The sequence below is a fragment of the Eupeodes corollae genome, chromosome 1, assembly GCF_945859685.1.
Source record: "Eupeodes corollae chromosome 1, idEupCoro1.1, whole genome shotgun sequence".
Lineage (NCBI taxonomy): Eukaryota > Metazoa > Arthropoda > Insecta > Diptera > Syrphidae > Eupeodes > Eupeodes corollae.
Genome location: NC_079147.1, coordinates 192,039,232 through 192,062,291, shown reverse-complemented (window position 1 = coordinate 192,062,291; position 23,060 = coordinate 192,039,232). Strand labels below are relative to the sequence as shown.

Sequence of the window (23,060 nt, the reverse complement as noted above, 5' to 3'; positions counted from 1 at the left end):
CTTACTATTCAGAAAAAGTTTCGCTCCAAAATAGAAAAAGCCGTGGATTTTTTTTAAAAAGTCATCAAGAAAAATCAGCTCAAATTGATCAAAAAAAACTTGTGTACAAAGAAATGTTTATTCAGATCATATAAATGGAAGAAAACAAGCAACAGAAATATGATGAAATAAAACGCCACAAAATCAATCCAAGACAAAAATGTAACTAATATTTAAACAAGATCTCGTTAAAATTGAGGAAGAAAATCTCCAAAGGATGTATGGTAATTTGTTTTACATGAAAAAAGTTTAGAAATCAGTTCCATTATTTTATGTAATAAAATATTTGTTATGTTTATGGTTATTCATTTCAACGGGCAGGTTCAGACGACATAAGGGACTTGTAGGCTCTTCTTATTAAGACTTGAATTAAATTGTATATAATATATTGTAAACTGATACCAAGCGGTGTTTCCACTAAGGCACCTCTCCTTATCCAGGCGGCAGCGGACGAATTCTCGAGATGGAATCAACGGTGGCGTCCACAGTTCCAGTAAGGTTGAACTACTTAGTGAACACCTTATAAAGCTTCTACGACTTATTTGGAGCCCAAGCCTATAAGGAGCGGTTTATCCGGCTCCCCGTCCTTGGAGTTATACTAAGGATCTAGCCCTCTAGGTTGGGGGTTGTGCCGTCGGGGTGACTTCCTGACCACATAAAAGGTACATGAGTTGTGAAGCACCAACAAGCCTCGGATACGGACGGATTCACTGTTGACAACCCAAGCAAACGAAATAAGGACAACGAACTTCGGATCTGTACGTGGAATGTTGTGTAGGTCCCTTAACAGACCACAGCAGCCGAACAGTTAGCGGAAGCCCTAAACTGCTGCAAGGCAGATATTACCGCCATCGAAGAAGTGCGATGGGATCGAGCGGGCAAACAAAAATTTAAAGACTGCGATGTATACTATGGCGAGTGCTACCGAGAACAAAGACAGCGTCTATTTGGGTGTGGATTTGTTGTTGGAACTAGATTTGGGCAAAAAGTATTGAGTTTCAACACTGTGAGTTTCCGCATCAGGGCTAAATTCGCCAACATAAGCATTATATGCGCGCATGTCCCAACAGGAAAAAGATGAAGACACCAAAAATATATTCTTCGAGCTCTTGGACAAGACTTATGAGCGAGGACCTGGCTATGACATTCAAATAATTCAGGCTGATCGATTTCGCTGTGGGGTGAGAAGTTCTGGTAGCTAGAACGCAGTTCACACATTTCAATATCCACAAGGGGACATGGAAATCTCCTGATCAATCAACCGTCAACCAGATTGACCACATTGCGCACGACACTTCTCCAGTATACAGGATAGCCAACATTGACTCAGACCACTACCTCGTTGTAGCCAAGGTACGGCTACGGATATCCCAATCCAAGCCAAAACAAGGAAGTATTGTGAGAAGATCCGACGTTAGACGGCCACTATCGCAAGAAACTGCCATGTCCTTTTCCGAGTCTCCAATAACATCTTAAGTAGTCCTATGCTGCCTGCATTAAGCATTGAAAAACAGTGGCAACATTGCCTTGCAGCCATCAGAGATGCCGCCTCTGAGGTGCTAGGTTTCACAGGGCCACCACAGCGAATACCCCCTGGTTTGACGACGAATGCCGGCAAGCGCACGCAGAAAGACCAGGGCTGCTGGCGAGCTCTACGACCAGAAGAGGAAAGAGGAACACCGGCTTCTTAGATGAAAAAAAGAGCATGAGAAGCGTGCGATCGGGAAGATAGAGGGATGTCACAACAGGAATGAGGATCGTAAATATTACCAAAAGGTAAAAAAAAACTCCAAGGGTACCAGCCACGAACCGAATGATGTAAAGACAATCAGGGGAACATCGTAGTAGAACTGCAGTCTATGTTGAGAATATGGAAAGACCACTTCTCCAAATTATATAACGGCGATGACGAACCGAATTCCGCTGTAAGGTAGATAGAACCACTCAACCTAGGCGACGCAGATCAACAATTTCGCCTACCCGACCTAGACGAATTGAAGGTAGCTATATCTAAACTGAAGTCAAACAAAGCTGCTGGAGCTAACGGCATCGGCACTAACTCATCTGCAAAATAAGGTCGGAAGAAAGCATGCCCGATGAGTGAAATCTCAGCATAGTTTGCCCAATACATAAAAAAGGAGACCTTTAAATTGCGCCAACTACAGAGGCATCAGTCTCCTTAACATTGCATATAAGATCCTGAACGTATGAAGCCGTTCGTCAACAAGCTGATAGGTCCTTATCAGTGTGGCATCAGACCAGGAAAACCCACTATCGACCAAATTTTCGCACTACGGCAGATCTTGAAAAAAACCCAGGAGCTTCAAATCGATACTCACCATCTCTTTATCGATTTTAAAGCCGCGTATGACAGCATCCATAGGGAAGAGCTCTAAAGAGCAATGTCTAGTTTTGGCATCCCTGTCAAACTTATCCGTTTGTGCAGAATGGCGATGGAGAATGCACGCTGCTTTATAGAGGTCGGAAAACATCTCACCGATGCATTTGATGTCAAAAAAGGTCATGCGACTTCTTCAATATCGTTCTGGAAAGAAAGATATTGAAGAAACTCAACTGTCAACACTGGTACAATCTTCCAAAGGTCCATCAAATTATTTGGCTACGCAGATGATATTGACATAATTGGAAGATCAAAGAGTGATGTCAGTGGAGCGTTTTTGAGCATTGCGACGGAAGCGAAGAAGATGGGTTTAGTGGGCAATGAGGGCAAGACCAGGACTTTGTCTACCTAGGCATAGTTATAAACACAGACAACGACACCAGCGCTGAAATCGAACGAAGCATAACTCTTGCAAATAGCTGCTTCTTTGGACTTAGAAGGTATTTGAGAAGTAAAGGCCTCTCTCGAGCATCTAAAATCACCATCTATAAGACACTCATATCCCGGTTCTCATTTATGGCCCTGAAGCCTGGACCCTGTCAAAGAAAGATGAGAACGTCTTAGGATGCTTCGATTGAAAAAAATTCATCGGGTGATTTTTGGTTCCGTACGCATAGATGGAGAATGGAGTAGAAGATATAATGACGAACTGTACGGGCTGTACAGCGACACTGACCTAGTTAGCAGAATAAAAGTCCAACGGCTTAGATAGCTGGGTCATGTAGAGCGAATGGACATCAACGCTACAGCTCGGAAGGTCTTCGAATCCAATCCCGAGGGATGGATTGGACTGAGGAAGACCGCGACTCAGGTGGGTGAAGACCTCAACCAACTTGGCGTGCAAAACTGGAGACAGCTAGCTAGAGATCCAGCTAGCTGGAGACGCATGTTGGTTGAGGCCCCGGTCTGCCCCGGACTGTAGCGCCACCTAAAGTAAGTAAGTAAGAATTACGAGGAAAATTGAGCAGGGTCAGACAGCACAAGGGACTTCATTTGAAGTCAACGCGAATTTTAACCAAGGCAACTAGTTAGTTTTTAAAGTTTGATTGACCTTAAATTTTTCTTCATTAACATCAACCTTCAGTAGATCATGTAAAAACTACCAAATAATTGTCTACAAAACACTTCTCAGGCAAGCTACAAGTCCATATCGACTTATGTTTTGTATTTTAAAGAATTATTTCTTAATTCTTTTCCGATTTGAAAAGAAACACTTTAACATAAAACATCAAGTGAAATTGTGCAGAAAAAACATAAATCACATAGTAATAAAGTTCAGCTTTCAATTGAATTTCAATTCAATTTGTTTGCTTACGTACAAGCCCCTTTTGTCGCCTGAACCTTCCCATTGTCTAGCAAAAATATTTATATGAGTGGGTTGATCACTGATTACAAATAGCAACAAAGAATAAATCAAAACAAAGTTAAAAAAGGTCACACAACTTTTGTTTTAAATTTCTTTTAGATGGAACACAAATTTTTATAACACTTTCGCTTAAAACACATGAAGGTCTTAAATGTTGAAGGGTTTTAATTCTCCAACATGATTGTTAGATACATTCGTACAACATGCTGCAAATATCAGTTTCCACTTGAATTTTGACCGATGATAACCTACTAAGATTAAGATTCTCATTTTGCAAGTCTAGAGAAAAAAGTAAAACATTTCAAAAATGCTTTCAAACGTTGGCCCCTTTGAAATGTTCCTTTCAAACAATGTGCTTCAGGCTTCGCATTCTCAAAAATGCTTGTCAAACCAGCAAAATGTAAATATATTTTTATCCGTCCAGAAAATTTAAAAATCCATTGGATGGAACTTTCACGTTTTCATACTCCAATTACCGCATTTGTCAAATAGAATTGAAAATGTGAACACCCGTTTATATTCAGAGACATGTCAAATCGCGTAAAATAAATACAATCGTCGAATAAAGTATTATTCGTTTTGCCGATAGCTGCCTCTATCACGTCCTAAGGTAAGAAAGAGAGACCAATATTTAAAACAACTATCATCATTGACAAAGAAACGAGCAGTTTTATTTTGACATATCATTTAATCCCGAAATGTGTGAATGAAGAGCGTTTTTAGCAATAAGTAAATGTACGTCATTATATTAGACGTATTGAATAACCAAAAGCTTTGCACACTTTTTTTGCTATTGATTTCATCAATAATTTAAACAGTAAAAAAGTGGTACGCCATTAGCGAAACGAAATGGAATTTAATTGCCATTTTTCCAGACAGCTATTCAGAAAAATTCAAATTCCAATATTAAATTTAAATGTATTTACGAATTCTATTTAACTTAAAATATATTGTTTCTTTTTGAAAAAACAAATACTTGACAATCGAATTCATCTCATTACATTTATCTTTTGCTGAAAATAAAACTAAAAACGCCCAAAAATGTAAAACAAACATTTTACTCATAGCTATAACCGGCCCCTATGGCTAATCGATGTTTAAAATAGAAATGCTCGCTATTTTTTCATCAAACTAATCGTTACTTTTCCAACCATTTTACCCATCACTACTCTTTTTGTGATTTGTCCTTCTGACTCATTCTGACATCTGCAATGTCAATATAATATCTTGGTATTGGTACAACAAAGAGTGTGCGTGTGGATAAACATTCCCGCCTACGAAAATCAAAACAAAGTAAAAATAGATACCTACTCGTCGAGCATGATCGCCTGGTACTTTTCAGAGATTTTTTCAAGAAAATTGCCGACTGACGTCGGGGTTTTTTATGTGGATTTGTGAGTGGAAACGAACATTGCAGGAAAGGACCAGTAGATGTAGAACAGGCACCTGCTCATTGAATATGATCGCATTTGAGAGAATTTAGTAAAATCAACTGAAGCCAGGATTAGTCTTACGAGAAATGTGGGGGGGATAAATTGTTTATTGAAATCAGTTTGTATGGATTAGATGTTTTTTGGGAAATAAAATTGAATAGCGTCTTTGATTCCAAATATTCAGTAAATTAAATTGACAAACTGCTCCCTCAAAACACTGAAATGAAAAATATTGTGCAAATACATGCGTGCGAGAGAAAAATATTGCAGGACAAAATTAAAGCTTCGTCAAATGTTTGCTCAATCATTGAGCAATGTTTCAATAGCAAACCTTTATGTTTAATAAATTGAGCAATCATTAAAGAATAAGTACACGGATAAAAATTCATTTATTTTCATTTGAACTTTAGATACTACACACTAATTGTTTTATCTTAAAGTCAAAACAAATACAATCATTTGTGAAAGATTCCATATCAAAACTCAACGAACAGGCAAAAACATGTCATCAAATTTCAACTGAGTAAGGGGCTCTCCGTCGAAAGCAGCAATCTGGAATTATGTACATATTCTGTGATTTCCTTGAAAAACCTTCAATAATAGGTAACAAGAAGCCATATTTCTAGCTTGCTTCAAGTTGCCCATAACCCATGGAGTTGTGTTCATAATCTAAGCTTGAATTTTGATGCTGTTGATTGATTGTTTGTTCTTCCTTAAGCGTCGTCGTTGGCATTGTCGTTGTCGTTGTCTGACTATCGTCCCTCAATGATTCCATATCATCGGGCATAGTAACAATACTAATTGTGGATCCAAATTCTTTGCCGAGTTGAACTATGGAACTAATTGGCTCTTGAATTATAGCTGATTTATTGGACGTTCTAAAAGGACCAAACAAAATTATATTAACTAAAAAGAAATATTTAAAATAATGTTTTCTATAAAACCTACACTGCTCGCAGTTGTTCCAGTTTGGGAATGTTCGGGTTGATAATTTTTGTTCCAGTTGCTTCCATCGCTGCCAATTCAACTGGATGAGCCTTTTTCTTATGACTCCGACAGTTCGAACCATTGGCAAAAGTCTTGTCACAGAAATTACAGGTGTAGGGCTTCAATCCTGTATGCAAGATAAGGTGATTCTTTAAGGCTTTTGCACGTTTGTACTCGTTTCCACAGAAATCACATTTGTGCCGTTTTTGATCGGAGTGGACAAGCATGTGCATCTTTAGCGTGCGCCGGGTATTTAACTGTAATCCACACGAAGTGCAGATGTAATTTGTCTCATTGTGAGTGTCTTCGTGAGTCTAATAAAAAGATTACAATTAATAAGAGAGGAAGATAATAATCAAATTTAAGAAACCTTACCTTTAATCGTGACTTATTTTTAAAGCTTTTCTCACAGTAGCGGCATTTGAAAGGAGTTTCCTCGGTGTGTGTTAATTTGTGCTCTTTGAGGGCTCCGAATGTTTTGCAACCCTTGCCACATTCCTCACAGATAAATGGTTTTTCACCGAAATGAACTGCCCGAATATGACCTTGTACGACGTCCATTTTTGTGAATTTCTTCTCACAATACGGACAGGGAATTTTGAGTTTCTGTTCGTGAGGCAGGTGCGTGAGTTCATGGCTGTGATATGATTTTTTAGTGGAAAAGGCTTTGTTACATTTCGCACACGAATATGGCATTGGGTCGACTGTGACTGCATGTTCTTCCTGCATGTGGTGGGCGTACTTTGTGTACGGGTAGAATGGCTTTGAGCATTCGGAACACGAAAAAGTCTCTTGTTTTCTTCGGGGTCTCCCTCGTTTTTTAATCTTTGGTTTTGCTTTGTTGTCTTCGTCCTCATCTTCATGTTCTTCTTGGCTCTCACATTTTGTTGTCATGTTGATGCTTTTGTCCGAGTCATCTTCGTGATCGAGTTCAAGTTGACCATGCCATTCCTCATCATACACCTCCTCAGCTTCTTCTTCTTCATCTTCATCCTCTAGATGTTCAGACTTAATTTCAGGAGGATTAAGCATTTCTTCGTCGATGTACTCGAGCTCTTCGAGGTCGATCATATGTTCTGAGGAAACTTCCGCTCCGATGTTCGCCTTCGGATCAAAATTGTCTTGTGTTGGACTACCAGAGAAAAGCTTTAGCTCCAATTCAACATCACCAAGTTCATGAAGTTCATATTGAGCTTTCAACTGTTCCACATCAAGTTCCTCAAGATTGCTCAAGAGCTCGGAAAACATGGCTTGCACTTTAGATGTTCTATGAACAAAGTTTATAAAATTCGTTACAAATTGATGACATCGAGTGCAGATAGTTTGAGGCCAATCGTCAAGGGTAATCTAAAAACGGACAAATATCATAATTAACAATTCATTGCTTTATGAAAAGAAGTAACCACACAAAACAACACCTTACATCGATTGAAAAGTATTTGCCTATTGCATCCAAATAGGCGGATTCAAGTTCATTTTGTAGTTGAATGTTGATATGGGTATTGGCAGAGTCTTCGCGGGCACAAAGACGGCACCAACTTTTCCAATTAGTGACCATTCTTCCTGGATTTGGATAATTTGATTTAAGTGTTTATTGTTGCTCGCCAGGTGCAAAATTCCATCCAAAAATGTGCAACACCAATATGACACGGATTGAAGTTTCTTGCATATGTTTTTATAATAATACATATGTGCGTGATTCAATTCTTTTTAGAAAACTTTTGTTTTCTAATATTTTGAAGTGTTTTCTTTTAATTTTGTTTTGTTTTTCATACAAAATTTTCACTACCCCCTGTTTTGGTATTAAAATGTCAAATTTGATAATTAAGGGTGTGAAGTTGGCGGCGGTTTGATTGTATTCACTTGTTTGGCTGACTGGCAAGAAAACCAGAGTACAACGGAAATGCCAGATCCACTGTTTTAGAATGTGAGTTTCTTAAGTGAACAATTATTTGTTTTCCGATTTCATTCATTCTGCTTTTTTTTGACACCTTGTTTATTTTTAAGATTTATTTCATTTGCACAAATTAGTCTCAAAATCTATTTAACAAATCCGTTTTATCCGCTGTATAAATTTTCATTATGTGCGTGGATTGGCAAAAAGAAAATAAGTAACCATTGCTAGATGCTTTATTGGTTCCAAATTTTGAATTTGAAGTGGGTTATTAGTACCCTTAACATGTTTACGTTTAAACACAGTAAGAAAGTTAGGAAAATAGGCCAGGATTTAAGAGTAGATTAGTCTTAAAAATTTTAATATTAAAATGGGAGGGAAAACAGAGTTCTGTAATCTCTATACTTAACAGTACCTCCGAATTCAAGCCTAAGGGTAAACTGATGAACATTCCTGGAAGTGCAAATATTATATATTATAACAGCTTTTTTAGCAATATCGAATATGCATCATTCCATAAGAGCTGACTATGACACATCCCGAGAAAGTTGATTAGTTTCCTAGATGCAAGTGCCACTCATGGATAGTTGCATCTCGGTTGAGTTAGGCTTGACCGACAGGAGACCGCATTGGATTTTTGAAGCATTAAATTGTACTTTATTCCTCATTGGACACTGCTATCGAGATCGAAACTAAATGAGCTTAACATTCCATGCCGTTAAAGTTCTACATCCGAAGGACAAGGATGTGAATCTAGAAACGAATATAAAAAGTAGAGGGTACTGTCGTCAGCTAATCAGAAGTGGCAGACAAGAGATCATTTATGAATATTTGAGGAAGAGAGCCCCGTGGGAACACCAGCATTTATTTTATGAATTTTAGACTTGAAACCATCCAATATTGAACGTCCCAGAACAGGCGAACTCGTGGCACTCTTTCGAAGCGTCCAATTAAAAGCAAACCGTACTAGAAACAAATTGGCTTTATCAATGGAGCTTACGGCCTTTATTAAGAAAGCGAATTGAAAGTTCGAGCAAAATTGAGATGGGTGAATTTCGACGTTCAAATGATTCAACATCTCTTTTTCCAAATATGTTGGCTTTGGAACCAAGGATGATACTACTTAAATACATCAGAATATCCTTGTCGTGGTCTTATTATTGTTCGTTTCTGTTAACCAATGCAGAATTTTAGCAAATGATAATAAGATTTTAAACGTTTTATGCATTACAACTGGTGCAAAACTTTATCTTTTTTTTTTATAATAAGCGCACACTCAAAGGGATAACTACCCTTATTATGTAGACACAGTTTGAGCACTAGGAAGGGGAGAGAGGGGTTGAAAGGAGGTGTCAGTGCACATTGGTTTTGAATTCCTGAATATTGTAATAGCTGGGAAAGACAGAGTGTGGCAAGGCATTCCACATTCGCATAGTACGGCTAAAGAACGAATCTCTGTACTTGACAGTACGACCGAAGTTGGGCTCGAGGGTATATTGATGAGCATTCCTAGAAGCGCGAGTATTACGGTTGAACTGTTTAAGGGGAGCAATGCAGCTGGCTATTTCTCTAGAGCATAAACCATTAAAATAACGGTAAAAGAGGGTGAGACAAGAAACATTTCGACGATGTTCAAGTGACGTAAATGATCTTATGATGGTAATATCACCAATCAATCTAAATACTCTACATTCAATACTATCCAATAGGCTTAAGTAAGTTGCAGGAGCACCAGCCCAGATATGGGAGTTATACTCAAGCTTTGGACGTATATAGGTCTTGTAAATAACAGCCAGATCAGAGGGGAAGAAAAACTTCTTGCATCGCCTTAGAAAACCCAAACATCTTGCGGCATTTTTGGCGACATCGCGTATGTGATCGTTCCACAAAAGGTGGTTGGTGATACACATACCGAGAATATTGAGATTTATGGATAATGGCAAGGGGGGTATACTATCTATTCTTTACCGAACTTAGCCGAATGTCCACTGTGAGCTACATATTTTGCTTTATGCCATCTTCTAGACCAGTTAAGACCTTAAAAACACACTTATAATATAGTTTCTTGGTTCTTTTACTTCGTTGGTGGTATTGACTTCTCCAATGAGACGTTTCTAACTCCTAGCCAGATGTCTCCAATCTACTTGTTTACGCCTCTAGATCTACGGTATTCCCCTTGTGCGCTGTCTAGTTGAGGTGGATTCAAAGGTTTTTTAGGGTCGGAACGTTGATTTCCATGCAGTATCTCAGTCTATTTTGTTTTCTGCCGATTTTGGCAGTTGGTAATTTACTGTTGTTGAAAATGATTAATATGCTTATTCTTTGAATTAAGACAATATTTGTAAGTGTACGATTTTATCTTATCATTTACTTCTATATACTGGGTCACCTAAGTACTGTTTTAATATACATAAACATGCTGCCTTTACACTGCTTTAACACCATGTCTTCTTCACGAGTCCCTACCTTTTCTATCAGCCTCCATCCTAAATTTGGAATTCTATCATTTAATTTTCATCCATTTACCTCATTACAGGCTCTTGAATTAAACCTGATTTATTGGAAATTCTAAAACGAATTAAAATTTTTCAAATATTTGGTTAAAATAATTTGCTGTTAAAACTTACGCAGCTCGTAGTTCTTCCAATTTGGGAACATTAGAATTGAAAATTTTCGTTCCAGCTGCCTCCATTGCTGCCAATTCAGCCGGGTGTGATTTTTTCTTATGACTCCGACAGTTCGAAGCGTTAGCAAAGGTCCTATCACAGAAATTACACGTATAGGGCTTCAATCCAGTATGCAGAATAAGATGATTCTTTAAGGCTTTTGCACGTTTGTACTCGTTTCCGCAGAAATCACATTTGTGCCGTTTTTGGTCGGAATGGACCAGCATATGCATCTTTAGGGTGGTTCGGGTGTTTAACTGCAATCCACACGATGTGCAGATGTAATTGGTGTCCTGGTGAGTATCCTCGTGGGCCTAAGTAGCGAGACTGCGCCGATGAAGGCGATTTAAGAAAAAAGCCAAACTTCAAAACTTACCTTTAATCGTGGTTGATTTTTGAAGCCTTTCTCACAGTACCGACACTTAAAAGGCCTTTCCTCTGAGTGACTTAATTTGTGCGTCTTGAGATTACCGAGTGTTGTGTAAGCCTTGCCACAATCTTCACACACAAATGGTTTCGCTCCGACATGAGCTTCTCGAATGTGACTTCCTAGTTTATTTTTCCTGAATTCCTGATCACAATATGGACAAGGAGTGATTTTATGGGTTAGTGGTGGGTCTGCGGTTACCTTATGCACTTTCAGCATGTGATGCATGCACTTTGAATGCGAACTTAATTGCTTTTGGCATACGGAACAAGTGTAGGTCTTTTTGAGCCTTCTTCGTTTTTCATTTGTTTGATTTTCTTCTCCTTTCTCGTCGTTCTGTTCCTTCTCGTATTTTGTCACTACCTTGTAACTTTCATCATCATCATCATCGTCTTCGTCGTCGAAATTGGAGGAGTCATCAGTTTGCTGAGGTTGCCAATTGGTGTCTTGTTCAATTTCTTCCGTTTTAATATGATGAACATTTACCATCTCTTCACCAATGAACTCGAAACCTCCAATGTTGTGAGTCGGATCTGGGATATCCAGTTTAACATCGGCAAGTTCGTATTTTACTCTCAATTTCTCCAAATCAACTTCGTCGTTATGGGCCAATATTTCAGCAAACATTGTTTGAACTCTTGACGTTTTTTGGGAGAAGCTAATGAAGTCTTCAACATATTCATGACACCGAGTGCAGATGCTCTGAGGCCAATCGCTAAGATTTATCTTAAAAATACAAAAAATAATGACTTAGTCGGAGAAGAAGACTTATTTACATTATGAAGACTTACATCTATTGAAAAGTGTTTTCTTATTGCATCCAAACATGCGGATTCAAGTTTATTTTGTAATTGAATGTTGATATGGGTATTAATAGGATCTTCTCCGGCGCAGAGACGGCACCAGCTTTTCCAACTAGTGACCATATTGGGTTTGCTGCAGCTGCCAGTACGTTATTTTTAATTACTTTTAGAAAAGTTTTTTTCTATAATAATATGCAATGTTTTAAGTTTGTTGTTTGTTTTCTAATTTTGTATACACAAATTTCTTTCACTGCCTTTTGCTTTTCTTGTTTTGATATTTAAATGTCATTTTCTCACGTCAAGAAGGGAACAGATGGTTTTTTATTTGTGTAACGTGTTGTTAATGTTGATGGTAAGGGAAGCGATGTGTTTTTAAAACTATGAAACGAAAGTCCCATTTAAGGAGCGACTACATTGTTTTTAATGTCGATAAAAAAAAATATCAATAATCGGTGCATAAATGTTTCCAGCTAAATAGAAGAAACGAAAACTCCAAAAACTAGAACAAAAAAACGACATCTTAAAGAAATTGGTCGAGCACATTTGAAGTTTTCTAGTTTTATTTTAATAAATAACTGGCACCCGAGCTCAGAACCACTAAATTATATTTTTTTTAAATTACAATTTGAAATACAGAAGACTCTCTCTAAGTCAAAATTATCTCGAACTTTTTAACCATATGTTTGCATTCCTAATTTTCTTTTTCTCTTAGTCGAATGTTTTCCGTTTGTCTTTTTTGCACTTATATGTTCAAAAGTGAAACGAATCGACCACTGATTTATATTCTAATTTCACACAATTCCAATGACAGATTTTTGTCACTAAACATTTTTCGGTGGTTTTCAATCAGGAAATTTTTATCAATGACTGACATTTTTAATGATGGCTATAAACGACCTGTCAACAAAATTACAATTTTTGTTTTCTATGATGAAAACCAATTATAGCTATAACTGGCGCCTTAGAGACAAAGGAAAACTTCTATTCCCTATCAGCTAGAGATATGAAGGACAAAGAACTGGCCCATCAGATTAGGGGCCGGTTATAGCTATCACTAAAATTTGAAACAGGAGGAATATGAAATTTTTTACTGATGAGCGTTTATAGCAATCATTAAACTTTGTTTTCCTTCGATCATAACATCGAACTTCGCGCCTCAGACAATTTGTTTACTGTTGCTTTCATCAGTAAAATTTTTAATAATGTGATCGGAACAGTAAAAAATTGGAACACCAACAGTAAAACGAAATAGAATTTTGTTTGCTTTTGGCAGTCAGCTGTTCAGTAAAAAGGAATTTCATCATTAAAAAAAATTAAAATGGATCTATAAATTAAAGAAAACTTTAAATGCATTGTTTCTTCTTGAAAAAAATACTTGAATATGAGATTCATCTTTTTGCATCAATCTTATGCTACAAATAAATCTGAAACATGTTCAAAAACTAAAAACAAACATTTTACTGATAGCTATAACCGGCCCTTAAGGGCTATTTTCTTCATAGTTGGTTAGGCTCTTGTTCTATTGGTTATATAATTTTTATTTATATTCACCCTTATTTTGAGATTCGTTTTCGATCGAAAGTTATTCGAATTCGAGAAGATTTTATTTTGAGATTCGATCGATTCGAAAGTTTGCTGATTCAATCGAAAGTTCATTTTTTTAAAAAAACTAAGTAAACTTTGACTTTCGAGTGATTCGAAACAAATGTCATTTTTGTGTCGTTCAGATATTTTCTGGTGAATAGCTGAAGAAAGATGTAAGTTTTAACAATTTTTATACGATAATTAAACGAAATTGGTTATATTGACGATTTTTTTTTGTTATTTCATAAAGGGCACAGTCACATTCCAATTGGACAAATAGGGAACAAAAAGAAATCCTGATAAGGTTGATGGAGGAGAATCCGGAGGTAGCGAAGGGTTTTTCTGTAAACCGTATAGACGTTGACCGGTTTTGGAGAGATGCTGCCGTGAAGCTCAATAGCCATGGGCCTCCATCTAAAGACGGTGCTACATGGAAAAAGGTTTGTAAATAAAATAAGTGAAGTAAAAGATACAAAATGTTCGTGTTCCAGGTCTGGGCTGATTTCAAAAATAAAACTAAAAAAAAATTAGTTGAAAACGAAACAAAAAGGAAACAGTCCGGTTTCAACGATAATAATTTAATTCCATTATCAGAATTTGAAGAAGCTATAGTTAGAATTACCTCGCTAAGCCAGTCTGTGAGTGGAATCAAGGCCAAGGTATTTGGAGTAAATCAAACTCGTATTGAGGAGCCTGATGTGGCAGAAACGGCATCAACATCAAACAATAACATTTCAATGACCTCCATTAATGAAGATGAAGAACATTTGGTGGAGAAACAGCGATCTCAACGAACAAAGAACGACACTCCGGTTCAACTGCTTCAAAAGCAAAACGAGGTCTTTGAAAAGTTTTTTGCTGATTTGTGTTCTAAGCTGGACGACATGAAATACGAGTTCCATCGTATAAATAGAAATCTGCAGAGGACCGAAGACAGACAAAAACAAATATACGAAGAAAATCGTCGACACAATCTCGCCCTGGAAAACATAATTGCTGCAGAAATTAGAGTTGAAGAAAAAACTCATAGAGATGGAACTTGAAAAACTCACCGAAAAACTCGTCGATGCATAGTTTTTTTTTTTGAAAATCACACAAAATGAAGAAGTACCTACAATGGCTGTTATTAGTGATTTAATTTAATTTATTGTTTTATGAAAGAATGTTTTGTTTTAGTAATGTTTTTTTTTGTTTGTTTTTTAAATTAAATAAAAACTTAAAATAAATTTAAAATTGTCTGTTACAAAAATGCTGGATAATTGATTAAAACAATGCAGCGATTCTGTCACGAGCGTTTTGAGCTTCGTTTAAATGTGTATTCTCATTCTCATCAGCATCAAAATCCATTAAAAGGCTTTCGTTGCGATCTTCAACATCAATATTTTCGCAATCTTGAACTTTAAAAAAAATGCAAATGTTGTGCAAGGCTGCGCAGACATTTACGATTTGAGCAGCTTTCTCTGCAGAATAATGCAACTGTCTGGCCTTAAGACAGCATCTGAATCTATTTTTCAGCAAGCCAATTGTCCGTTCGTTGATGTTTCGTGCCTTGGAAAGCTGAATATTATACTTGCTTTCAATGCTTCCTGGAACCGGAGATCGGAATGGTGTCATTAACCAAGGTTCTAGTGGATACCCTGCGTCACCTATATAATTAAATGTGAAATATATCTATAAAAAGTATTTACATATACAATTTTGATGCTTCCTTACCTAAGAGCCAGTTGTTTCTTAGTTCTGTTCCGGTATATTGTTGCAGTAGATGTGAGCGCGCTGCAGATACCTTCCAAGCTAAGGCATCATGCGTTGCACCAGGGTGAGTGGCATCCACAAACCTTATTCTCATTTTATGGTCACAGATCTATCAAGATGAAAAATTGTATTCCACAAACTTATAAGAAAAATATCTTACTTACTATCATAACGTTCAAACTGTGGAATCCTTTTCTATTGTAAAATAAGTGTCTCAGTTCCAATGCAGGAGATTTGATGGCAATGTGCGTTCCATCAACGCATCCTATTACTCCCGGAAAGCCAAATTTTTCGAAGAAATGTAGTCTCATTTCTTCCTTTTCCTCGTGATTTAATTTAAAGTTAATCCATTTTGTGCCAAGTTTGACTTCCAGTTTATTTAAAACAATTTTTATGCACTTGGATACCGATGATTGGGACATCTTAAGTGTAGCATCTTTTCCGACTCCAAATTGGTAGCCTCCTTCGGCAAAAAAGCGCAAGGTTGAAGCTAGCATTAAAATGGGCGGTATGGACAAAGAAGTTCCCCCCTGTATCTCGATGGAAAGCTCATCCAAGACATATTTAAATGCCCGTTTATTGAGGCGAAAGTTCCTTACAAATCTACAAAACAAAATCAATTTAGTCAAAAGGATTTATTTTTGCAATAGAAAAATTTCACATCAATTTTATAGGTACTTACTTTAAATCGTCCAACTCAAACGGATTTGATGCGTCCATAATCCTTCTTCTAAGAACATGATCTCGTTCTTCGCCATTAGAATTAAGCAACAAAACTACTGCCATTGTTTACTTTCTCGAAAATAAGAAAAACTACATCGATTTGAAGTTTATAAACTTTGATTGTTTTCATTTCAATTGAAAGTGTGACCATGTGTGACGATTATACATAACATATTAAACGGTATAAACACAACATGAAAATTAAAACCAAAATGGTTACGTTAGTTGAAAAAATGTTTAATTTCATGTCTTGAATGTTTTCCTTTATCACTTTATTAACTTTACTTTATTTTTCAATTCAGAAACTGTTAATCTGTGACAAACTCTGAATTAAAAATAAGTCTCTTCGAAAATAAAAATGTAGTGTGGTCACACTAAATCAAATCAAAATGTCAAATCATTTAGAACAGCTGATCTCCAAAATACTGTTCATTTCGGTTCATTTTCTGCAATGAATATTTTTCATTCGAATCTCAAAATTAACAAAATTCATTCGAACGAATAAATCTAGTCACTCGAATCAACGTTTCGTTCGAATCTCAAAATAAGCATGATTATGGACTAAAGATGGCTCACTCCTTATGCCAGAAACGTTATTCTTTTTCTATTACATGCAAAAAATAAAAAAAACGACTGTTATAAAATTCATTAAAATCAAATGCTCATTCGAACTTAATAGTTGGGTCAGTTTTAAATTTCTCTCACTTTGTACAACTTGCTTTTCTTTTATTGCAAGAGAATGCATTATTTATCTTCCACTTACACATGTTATAGCACTTAGATGAAATCTGGACAGACGGCAGCTGTAGTTAACTTTTGTGTAAGTTTCTTAGTGTGACTAGTAGTACAACATTATTGAGTACTGAGTAGCATTGACATACAAGATATGGACTGCCAGCCGATACTAATTTTTATACAAAATCCCCTTAAAAGTGATTCCACATCGTATGCTTGCTCCTTGTAGGTTTGGCAGAAAAAACTTATAATTCATTTTCAAAAATAAGTTTGACAAATTTTAAAAATCAAGTTCTAAATTTTTTCATTTTTTCCGTTGAACCTACAAAAGGGCTATCAGCGTTAAGGAATAGATGACATAAACGCGAAGTTGGCTACTAGAAGTGCATATCTAGTAGATCAATGATGTGTAAGTTATTATTCGTTAAAAAAAATATAATAATAAACTTTTTTGTAAGTATGATATTTATAAAGTTGGCGTATAAACATTTCCAGACAAAAATTCTCTCATCAAAAAAAAAAAACTTAAATTGATTTTTATTACATTTAAGTTTTGGTTTTTCTCAGTTATGTTACACATTAATCAAGACATTTATGCTAAAGTTTATTTATATCTTAATATAATACCTTATTGCTAAATAATCTTACATTTTACTTAATATTTGCATTGATTTATACATAATTTTTTGTTTCGAAATAAATTTACTACATACGAATTAAAATATATTAAAACAGTTTCCATGTGATTTGTATGTGCATTTAATAAATTAAATGTCGGGAAGTTATGCGATCGAATATTATATTTACTTACATCATATCGGAACTTATGTATACCTTGTCATTAACAATTAACAAACAAAAAACAATTACAAATGTTTGAAGAAATTATACCAACATCTTACAAAGGCAACAAAATCACTATTCATCTAAGTTTTTCGACTCAAAATTACATTAGTTCTTTTCTGTGGTGGCATACTTTGTACTTTGTGTCACTAAAGTGGTTGACTCAATCCAACCTAAAGTTTTAATTCCTTTGAACAAAATTGTACAAATACATATGTTTTTATTTTCAATGACAAAATAAATTTGATCAAGGTTTAGAAATGGTGAATTTGCGCATCAAACCAGAGTTTACATTTTAATCAGAATAAAAATAAAATAGTTATTGCAACAGTCCATTAGGGCCTAGTGACTAATAACTCTCAACCATGGAAAGGACCTATAATTTTTATGCCGAAACAGACAAGAGACAGTACCTGGGTCTGCGTTAAATCCCTTCACAAGCATGGCATGACAGTCCTACGCATTAAAGAAACTGAAAACTGTATACACAGTATACGCATCTTTTCTGATTTTAAGAAGACCTAGAAGATTACTGCAGACGATGAACGTTGGATAGTAAACCAATCCAACAAACCCAAATAAGTGCTCTAAAGCTGGCGGATAAAGTTAAGAAAAGACCTTAACCTGGAACCGTGAGAGTAAAGCTGCGAAAAAGTAATTTTCATAAGGCGCTACTTAAAGAAAGATTTTTCATTCTGGAGTCGAGTTTTGTTCCCTGACGAGAGTAAATTTAATTTATTTCGATTAAATGGACAAACATATGTGAAAACCGAATGAAGAGCTCAAGGAAAACAACTTGCAGCCTACTGTAAAACATGGAGGAGGCTCCCATATGGTATGGGGATATATGTCGACGACTGGAAATCTTGTTGTTGTCGAAGGAATTATGTGTCAATACAAGTAGATGAATATTAATTCTATGAAGTCAACGACCCAAAACACACGGCTGTTTTTATGATTGATTGGCGTAAAAGATAGGAAAGGATTAATGGAACAAAATTTGCTATTAGCCCGGACCTTAATTCAAATAGACTGCAAGCATATTTTTAGCAATTTTTAAACTCAGATACGCCAAATAAGTTTTTGAATCAGTATGGCAAACCTGACTTCAAAAATAATATCTTAGATGCTCCAATTTCAAAGGAAGAAGTGTTTATATCGATAAACAACCAAAAGGATCGAAAGGCTGCGGGCTCAGATGGTATACCCCAGAATTCTACAGATATGGTACAGATACTCTTGTTGTATCTCTAACAGCAGTATTCAACCAGATCTTTGAGGAAGGAACCATCCCAAATCAGCTTTTCGGAAATATGAGCAAGTGAAAAAACTGCTCAGATTTTACATAAAACGATTTTCCACTTTCCTTCGAGTACGCCAAACTACATGATTATGCTGGAAACGGGTTTATCGCCTTTATTTATAAATACTCTCAAGCTGCAGGCCGATTACATGCTCAAAGTTCGGGATATGCCAAGTTATCGTTCCCCAAAGAAAGCTGTTCTTTAAACAATCCAATCCCGAAGTGGATGGTTTAAAGACTAGATAGAACTAGCCGAGCAGGTGGATGTTGACCTAAACTATAGTAACCTTGCCTCTTGGAAGCCAACTTTATATCGCCTAATAGCTCGTTTGGATGAAGCCTCAAGAACACAATACACGGAGCAAACCAAATGCTCACTGCACCGCATGATTCACAGTAGACTAGACTCAGTCTCCGGAAAAGAAACTACTTTCACGACAAATATATCATCGACCTAATTTCGTTCATGTTCCGGCGAAGACGAAAACTCCTTATTCTGAACTACATTCCTCACCGAGATGACTTACCGATTTTATGTAACATGTGCAACTTGAAGGAGCGCGAGGCTGTTTTTCATTTTGTTGAACGATGTGCGATATTTAGAGAAATAAGAAGACACAAGTCTTCTACAGGAAATGGATGTCACAAAGTTAAAGTTTTTTAATTTATATAAAGCTATACTTTTAGTTGTCAAGTAGGCAGTTGGCAATACCATGCATCATATTGATTGTATTAATCAAATTATTGTTAAAAATATATGTTTAAATTAAATCTAATCTAATCTAAATCTACTAACTTTCCATTAAATTTGACCTTTTTTTAGTTTCATTATTTTTATTTTGTTCAACATTTAATATCCGATTTCATTTGTGGGCATAACATTTTTATTGTTTTCTTAAAAAGAAATAAAGGGAAAATTAAAAAAAAATATAATCAGAATAAAAAGAACAAACACGAATTTATGTTTTCAAAACATTCTTTGGTTTTACTTGAGAGCTTAAACAAAACAAAGCGTATTTTCGATTTCGAACTTAACTTGACAATCTTTCTCTTTATCCTACCAAAAGAACTCCTTACACAGGTAACAAGTTTATCAGAAGTTGTTTTATTGTTAAAAAAAAACCTTACTTCGTTTCCAATTTTAAACTAAATTACTCAGAAGACTTTATAAACAAATCACAGAGTTAAGCAGTTCAGGTATCAGCTGAATGGAAAACCATGATCTGCTGACATTTTGACGTAAGTAGACACGACTTGATAGTCAGGAAATTTGTATTGACTATCTTTCTAGTCAACCTTCCAATAAAGAAGTGCTTTAATTAGAAGGTAATTTGTATTGGCAGTTGGCCAATCAGACTTTTAGAAACTTTCTTAGCTTCAAGTCCCTTATGTCGTCTGACTTTCAAACCTACATTACTTTACATACTCTTCAGCACATAAATGAAGGGTGTAGAGACACAACACCTAGAGCGACTATAACAATATCAGCTGATAAAACATAAGACAAAAAGACAGGAGAAAAGAAGAACACGCGTTTCGGAAAAGTCTCTAATTTTTCTATTAATTGCGATCAATGATGTTTGATTTCGATGATCGCTGGGAACCGATGCTTTATGAGCGACTAGGCCGTTGTAGACTTTCAAATCTTTATTCTTCCATTTATTATCGTTAGAAGAAATAAAAGCCGTTTTTAAATTTGTAAAAATCGCAATACAAACAATCCCGATTCTTTTAAGAAATTCAAATAAACAATAAAATAAATAACCCGACGCAACGATCATAACATTAATCGACTTTGGAATACTTTAAAATGGCTTGAAATGTACTTATAGCATATTTCAAGCCACTATTAACAATTTGGTTCCCGAATTAACCACGGTGGACTTTTACACACAACATAAACTTACATTTTTAAGAGCAGTCAAATTTGTTTGTGTCGTATGAATGAAGAATACTTTAGCTGGCATTAAGTTGGTTAAAGTTCATCCTATTTAGGAAAAAATATTGACTTGGATGTTGAGTTGTGGGCTGTTCGTTGTTTTGCGTCGGTGTTGGGGTCGCCGTGGCTGTCGTCGTCATTAACATTCCCGTTGCTGCTGCTGTCGCTACCGATGCTTGATTATCACCTACAAGCTGTTTAAAATCTCCACCCATTGCCGGCATACTACTCGTTGAATCTAATTCCATAGATCCTCTTGAGTCTTGGCACAATACCTTTTTGGATATTCTTTAAAAGAAAAACCGAAAATTAATATAAATAAGATATGTAAACAAATAAATTACGCTTACGCTTCACGTAGTTCTTTCATTTTGGGAATCTTTGCATTTGAAATCTTTGCTCCAGATGCCTCCAATGATGCCAATTCAACTGGATGGATCTTCTTCATGTGAATTCGACAATTTGCATTGCAGGTGAAAGTCTTGTCGCAGAAGGAGCACATGTAGGACTTTAGCCCCGCATGCATGATGAGGTGAATCTTAAGGTTTTTGGCTCGTTTGTACGCCTTCCCACAGATGTCACACTTGTGCTGCTTCTCTTCTGAATGGACCAACATGTGCATGTTTAGGGTTCGTCGGGTGTTTAACTGCAATCCGCAGCAGGTACATATGTAATTTGTGTCGTTGTGGGTGTCCTCATGAGTCTAAACAGAGACAGAGAGAAATGGAAGAGGATGATTCAATATGTAGAACAACAAACTTTTTTCAAAACTTACCCTTAATCGTGCATTGTTTTTGAATCCCTTCCCACAATAGCGACATTTGAAAGGTCTTTCCTCGGAGTGTGCCAATCTGTGCTCTTTGAGGTTGCCAAATGTTGTGTAAGACTTGCCACAATCTTCGCACGCAAATGGCTTTGCTCCGGCATGTTCTTCTCTTATGTGACGTGTGAGTTTATTTTTTTTGAATCCCTGATTACAAATTGGACAAGTAGTGACTTTTTGATGAGGCGACTCATGAGTGAGTTCGTGTTTTTGGCATAGTTTCTCCGTCGCAAAGGATTTGTTGCATTTCTGACAAACAAATGCCAATGGCTCGACGGTGATTTCATGCAATTTGAGCATGTGACGTGAGTACTTTGCATACGATGGCAATTCCATGTTGCATGTGGAACAATTATATTGTTGAGCCTTTTTCTTAGGTCTTCCTCGTCTCTTGGCTTCTTTTTTGTCTTCATTTTCCTGGTCATCGTCGTCATTCTCACTTTTTGTCGTCACTTTGGTGGTGTTTCCATCGTCATCTTCATCATTGGAAGAGCCATCATCGCGGTCAGGTTGCCAGTCTCCGTCCGAGGCGTTACTCTCGTTATCGTTGTCGTCTTCACCATCACCTGCATCTTCCTCAACTTCTTCGGTCTTAATTTGTGGAACATTTACCATCTTCTCATCGATGAACTCGAACTCTCCAACGCATGGTGTTGAATTAGGATCTGGATCTGGTATATCCAATTTGACATCATCTCCTAGTTCATATTTCGCTCTCAATTGCTCTGAATCAAGAAGTTCGACGTTGCTGCCCATGAGCTCGGCAAACATTGTTTGAACTCTCGAAGCTTTACGGGCAAAGCTAATAAGACCAGTAACATATTCATGGCATTGAGTGCAGATGCTCTGAGGCCAATCATTGATTTGTATCTTTAAATATAACAAAATAAGATAACAATTTACTCACGCCAAATGAGGCCCATTGTGGGATGACTTACGTCGATTGAAAGGTGTTTGCTTATGGCATCCAAAAATGTGGTTTCAAGTTCGGATTTCAGGGTAATATTTGTGTGCATTTTTGTGGGGTCTTCTGCAGCACACAGGCGACACCAGCTTTTCCAATTATGAACCATTTTAAGTGCTTATTTGCTTTATTTATTTACACCAGAAATAGGTGACTTTAAAAATCCAAGTAAACAAACAAATGACTTTCAACTTGTTATTAAATTTGCGTGTATTTTTATTTTCCTCGAATGTTTTTGAAAAAAAAAGCAAATTTTTGATATTTGTATTCTTCTTTATTTTTATTTCTTACTTTTCAATGTTCATTTTCCATTTTTCACTACCCCTTGTTCGGAGATGACGTGAAGTTGGTTGCAGTTTGAATTGTTTCTTTTAGCTG

At 36.4% G+C, this 23,060-nt stretch overlaps 2 protein-coding genes across 2 annotated transcripts; both read right to left on the bottom strand.

The window, feature by feature from the left end:
• Positions 1-5,609: 5,609 nt before the first annotated feature.
• On the bottom strand, positions 5,610-23,015 carry LOC129947841 (uncharacterized). Its single transcript, XM_056058576.1, has 16 exons — positions 22,657-23,015; positions 21,671-22,588; positions 21,246-21,598; positions 20,918-21,183; positions 16,035-16,131; positions 15,517-15,955; positions 15,314-15,461; positions 15,044-15,246; positions 12,005-12,163; positions 11,163-11,939; positions 10,748-11,100; positions 10,647-10,688; positions 7,650-7,818; positions 6,602-7,573; positions 6,188-6,540; positions 5,610-6,117 (listed from the first exon to the last, which is right to left on the bottom strand). Exons 1-16 carry the CDS (start codon positions 22,789-22,791, stop codon positions 5,862-5,864), a joined length of 5,640 nt encoding a protein of 1,879 aa, XP_055914551.1. The 5' UTR covers positions 22,792-23,015; the 3' UTR covers positions 5,610-5,861.
• On the bottom strand, positions 14,611-15,675 carry LOC129942483 (putative nuclease HARBI1). Its single transcript, XM_056051458.1, has 3 exons — positions 15,517-15,675; positions 15,314-15,461; positions 14,611-15,246 (listed from the first exon to the last, which is right to left on the bottom strand). Exons 1-3 carry the CDS (start codon positions 15,661-15,663, stop codon positions 14,864-14,866), a joined length of 678 nt encoding a protein of 225 aa, XP_055907433.1. The 5' UTR covers positions 15,664-15,675; the 3' UTR covers positions 14,611-14,863.
• Positions 23,016-23,060: the final 45 nt, after the last annotated feature.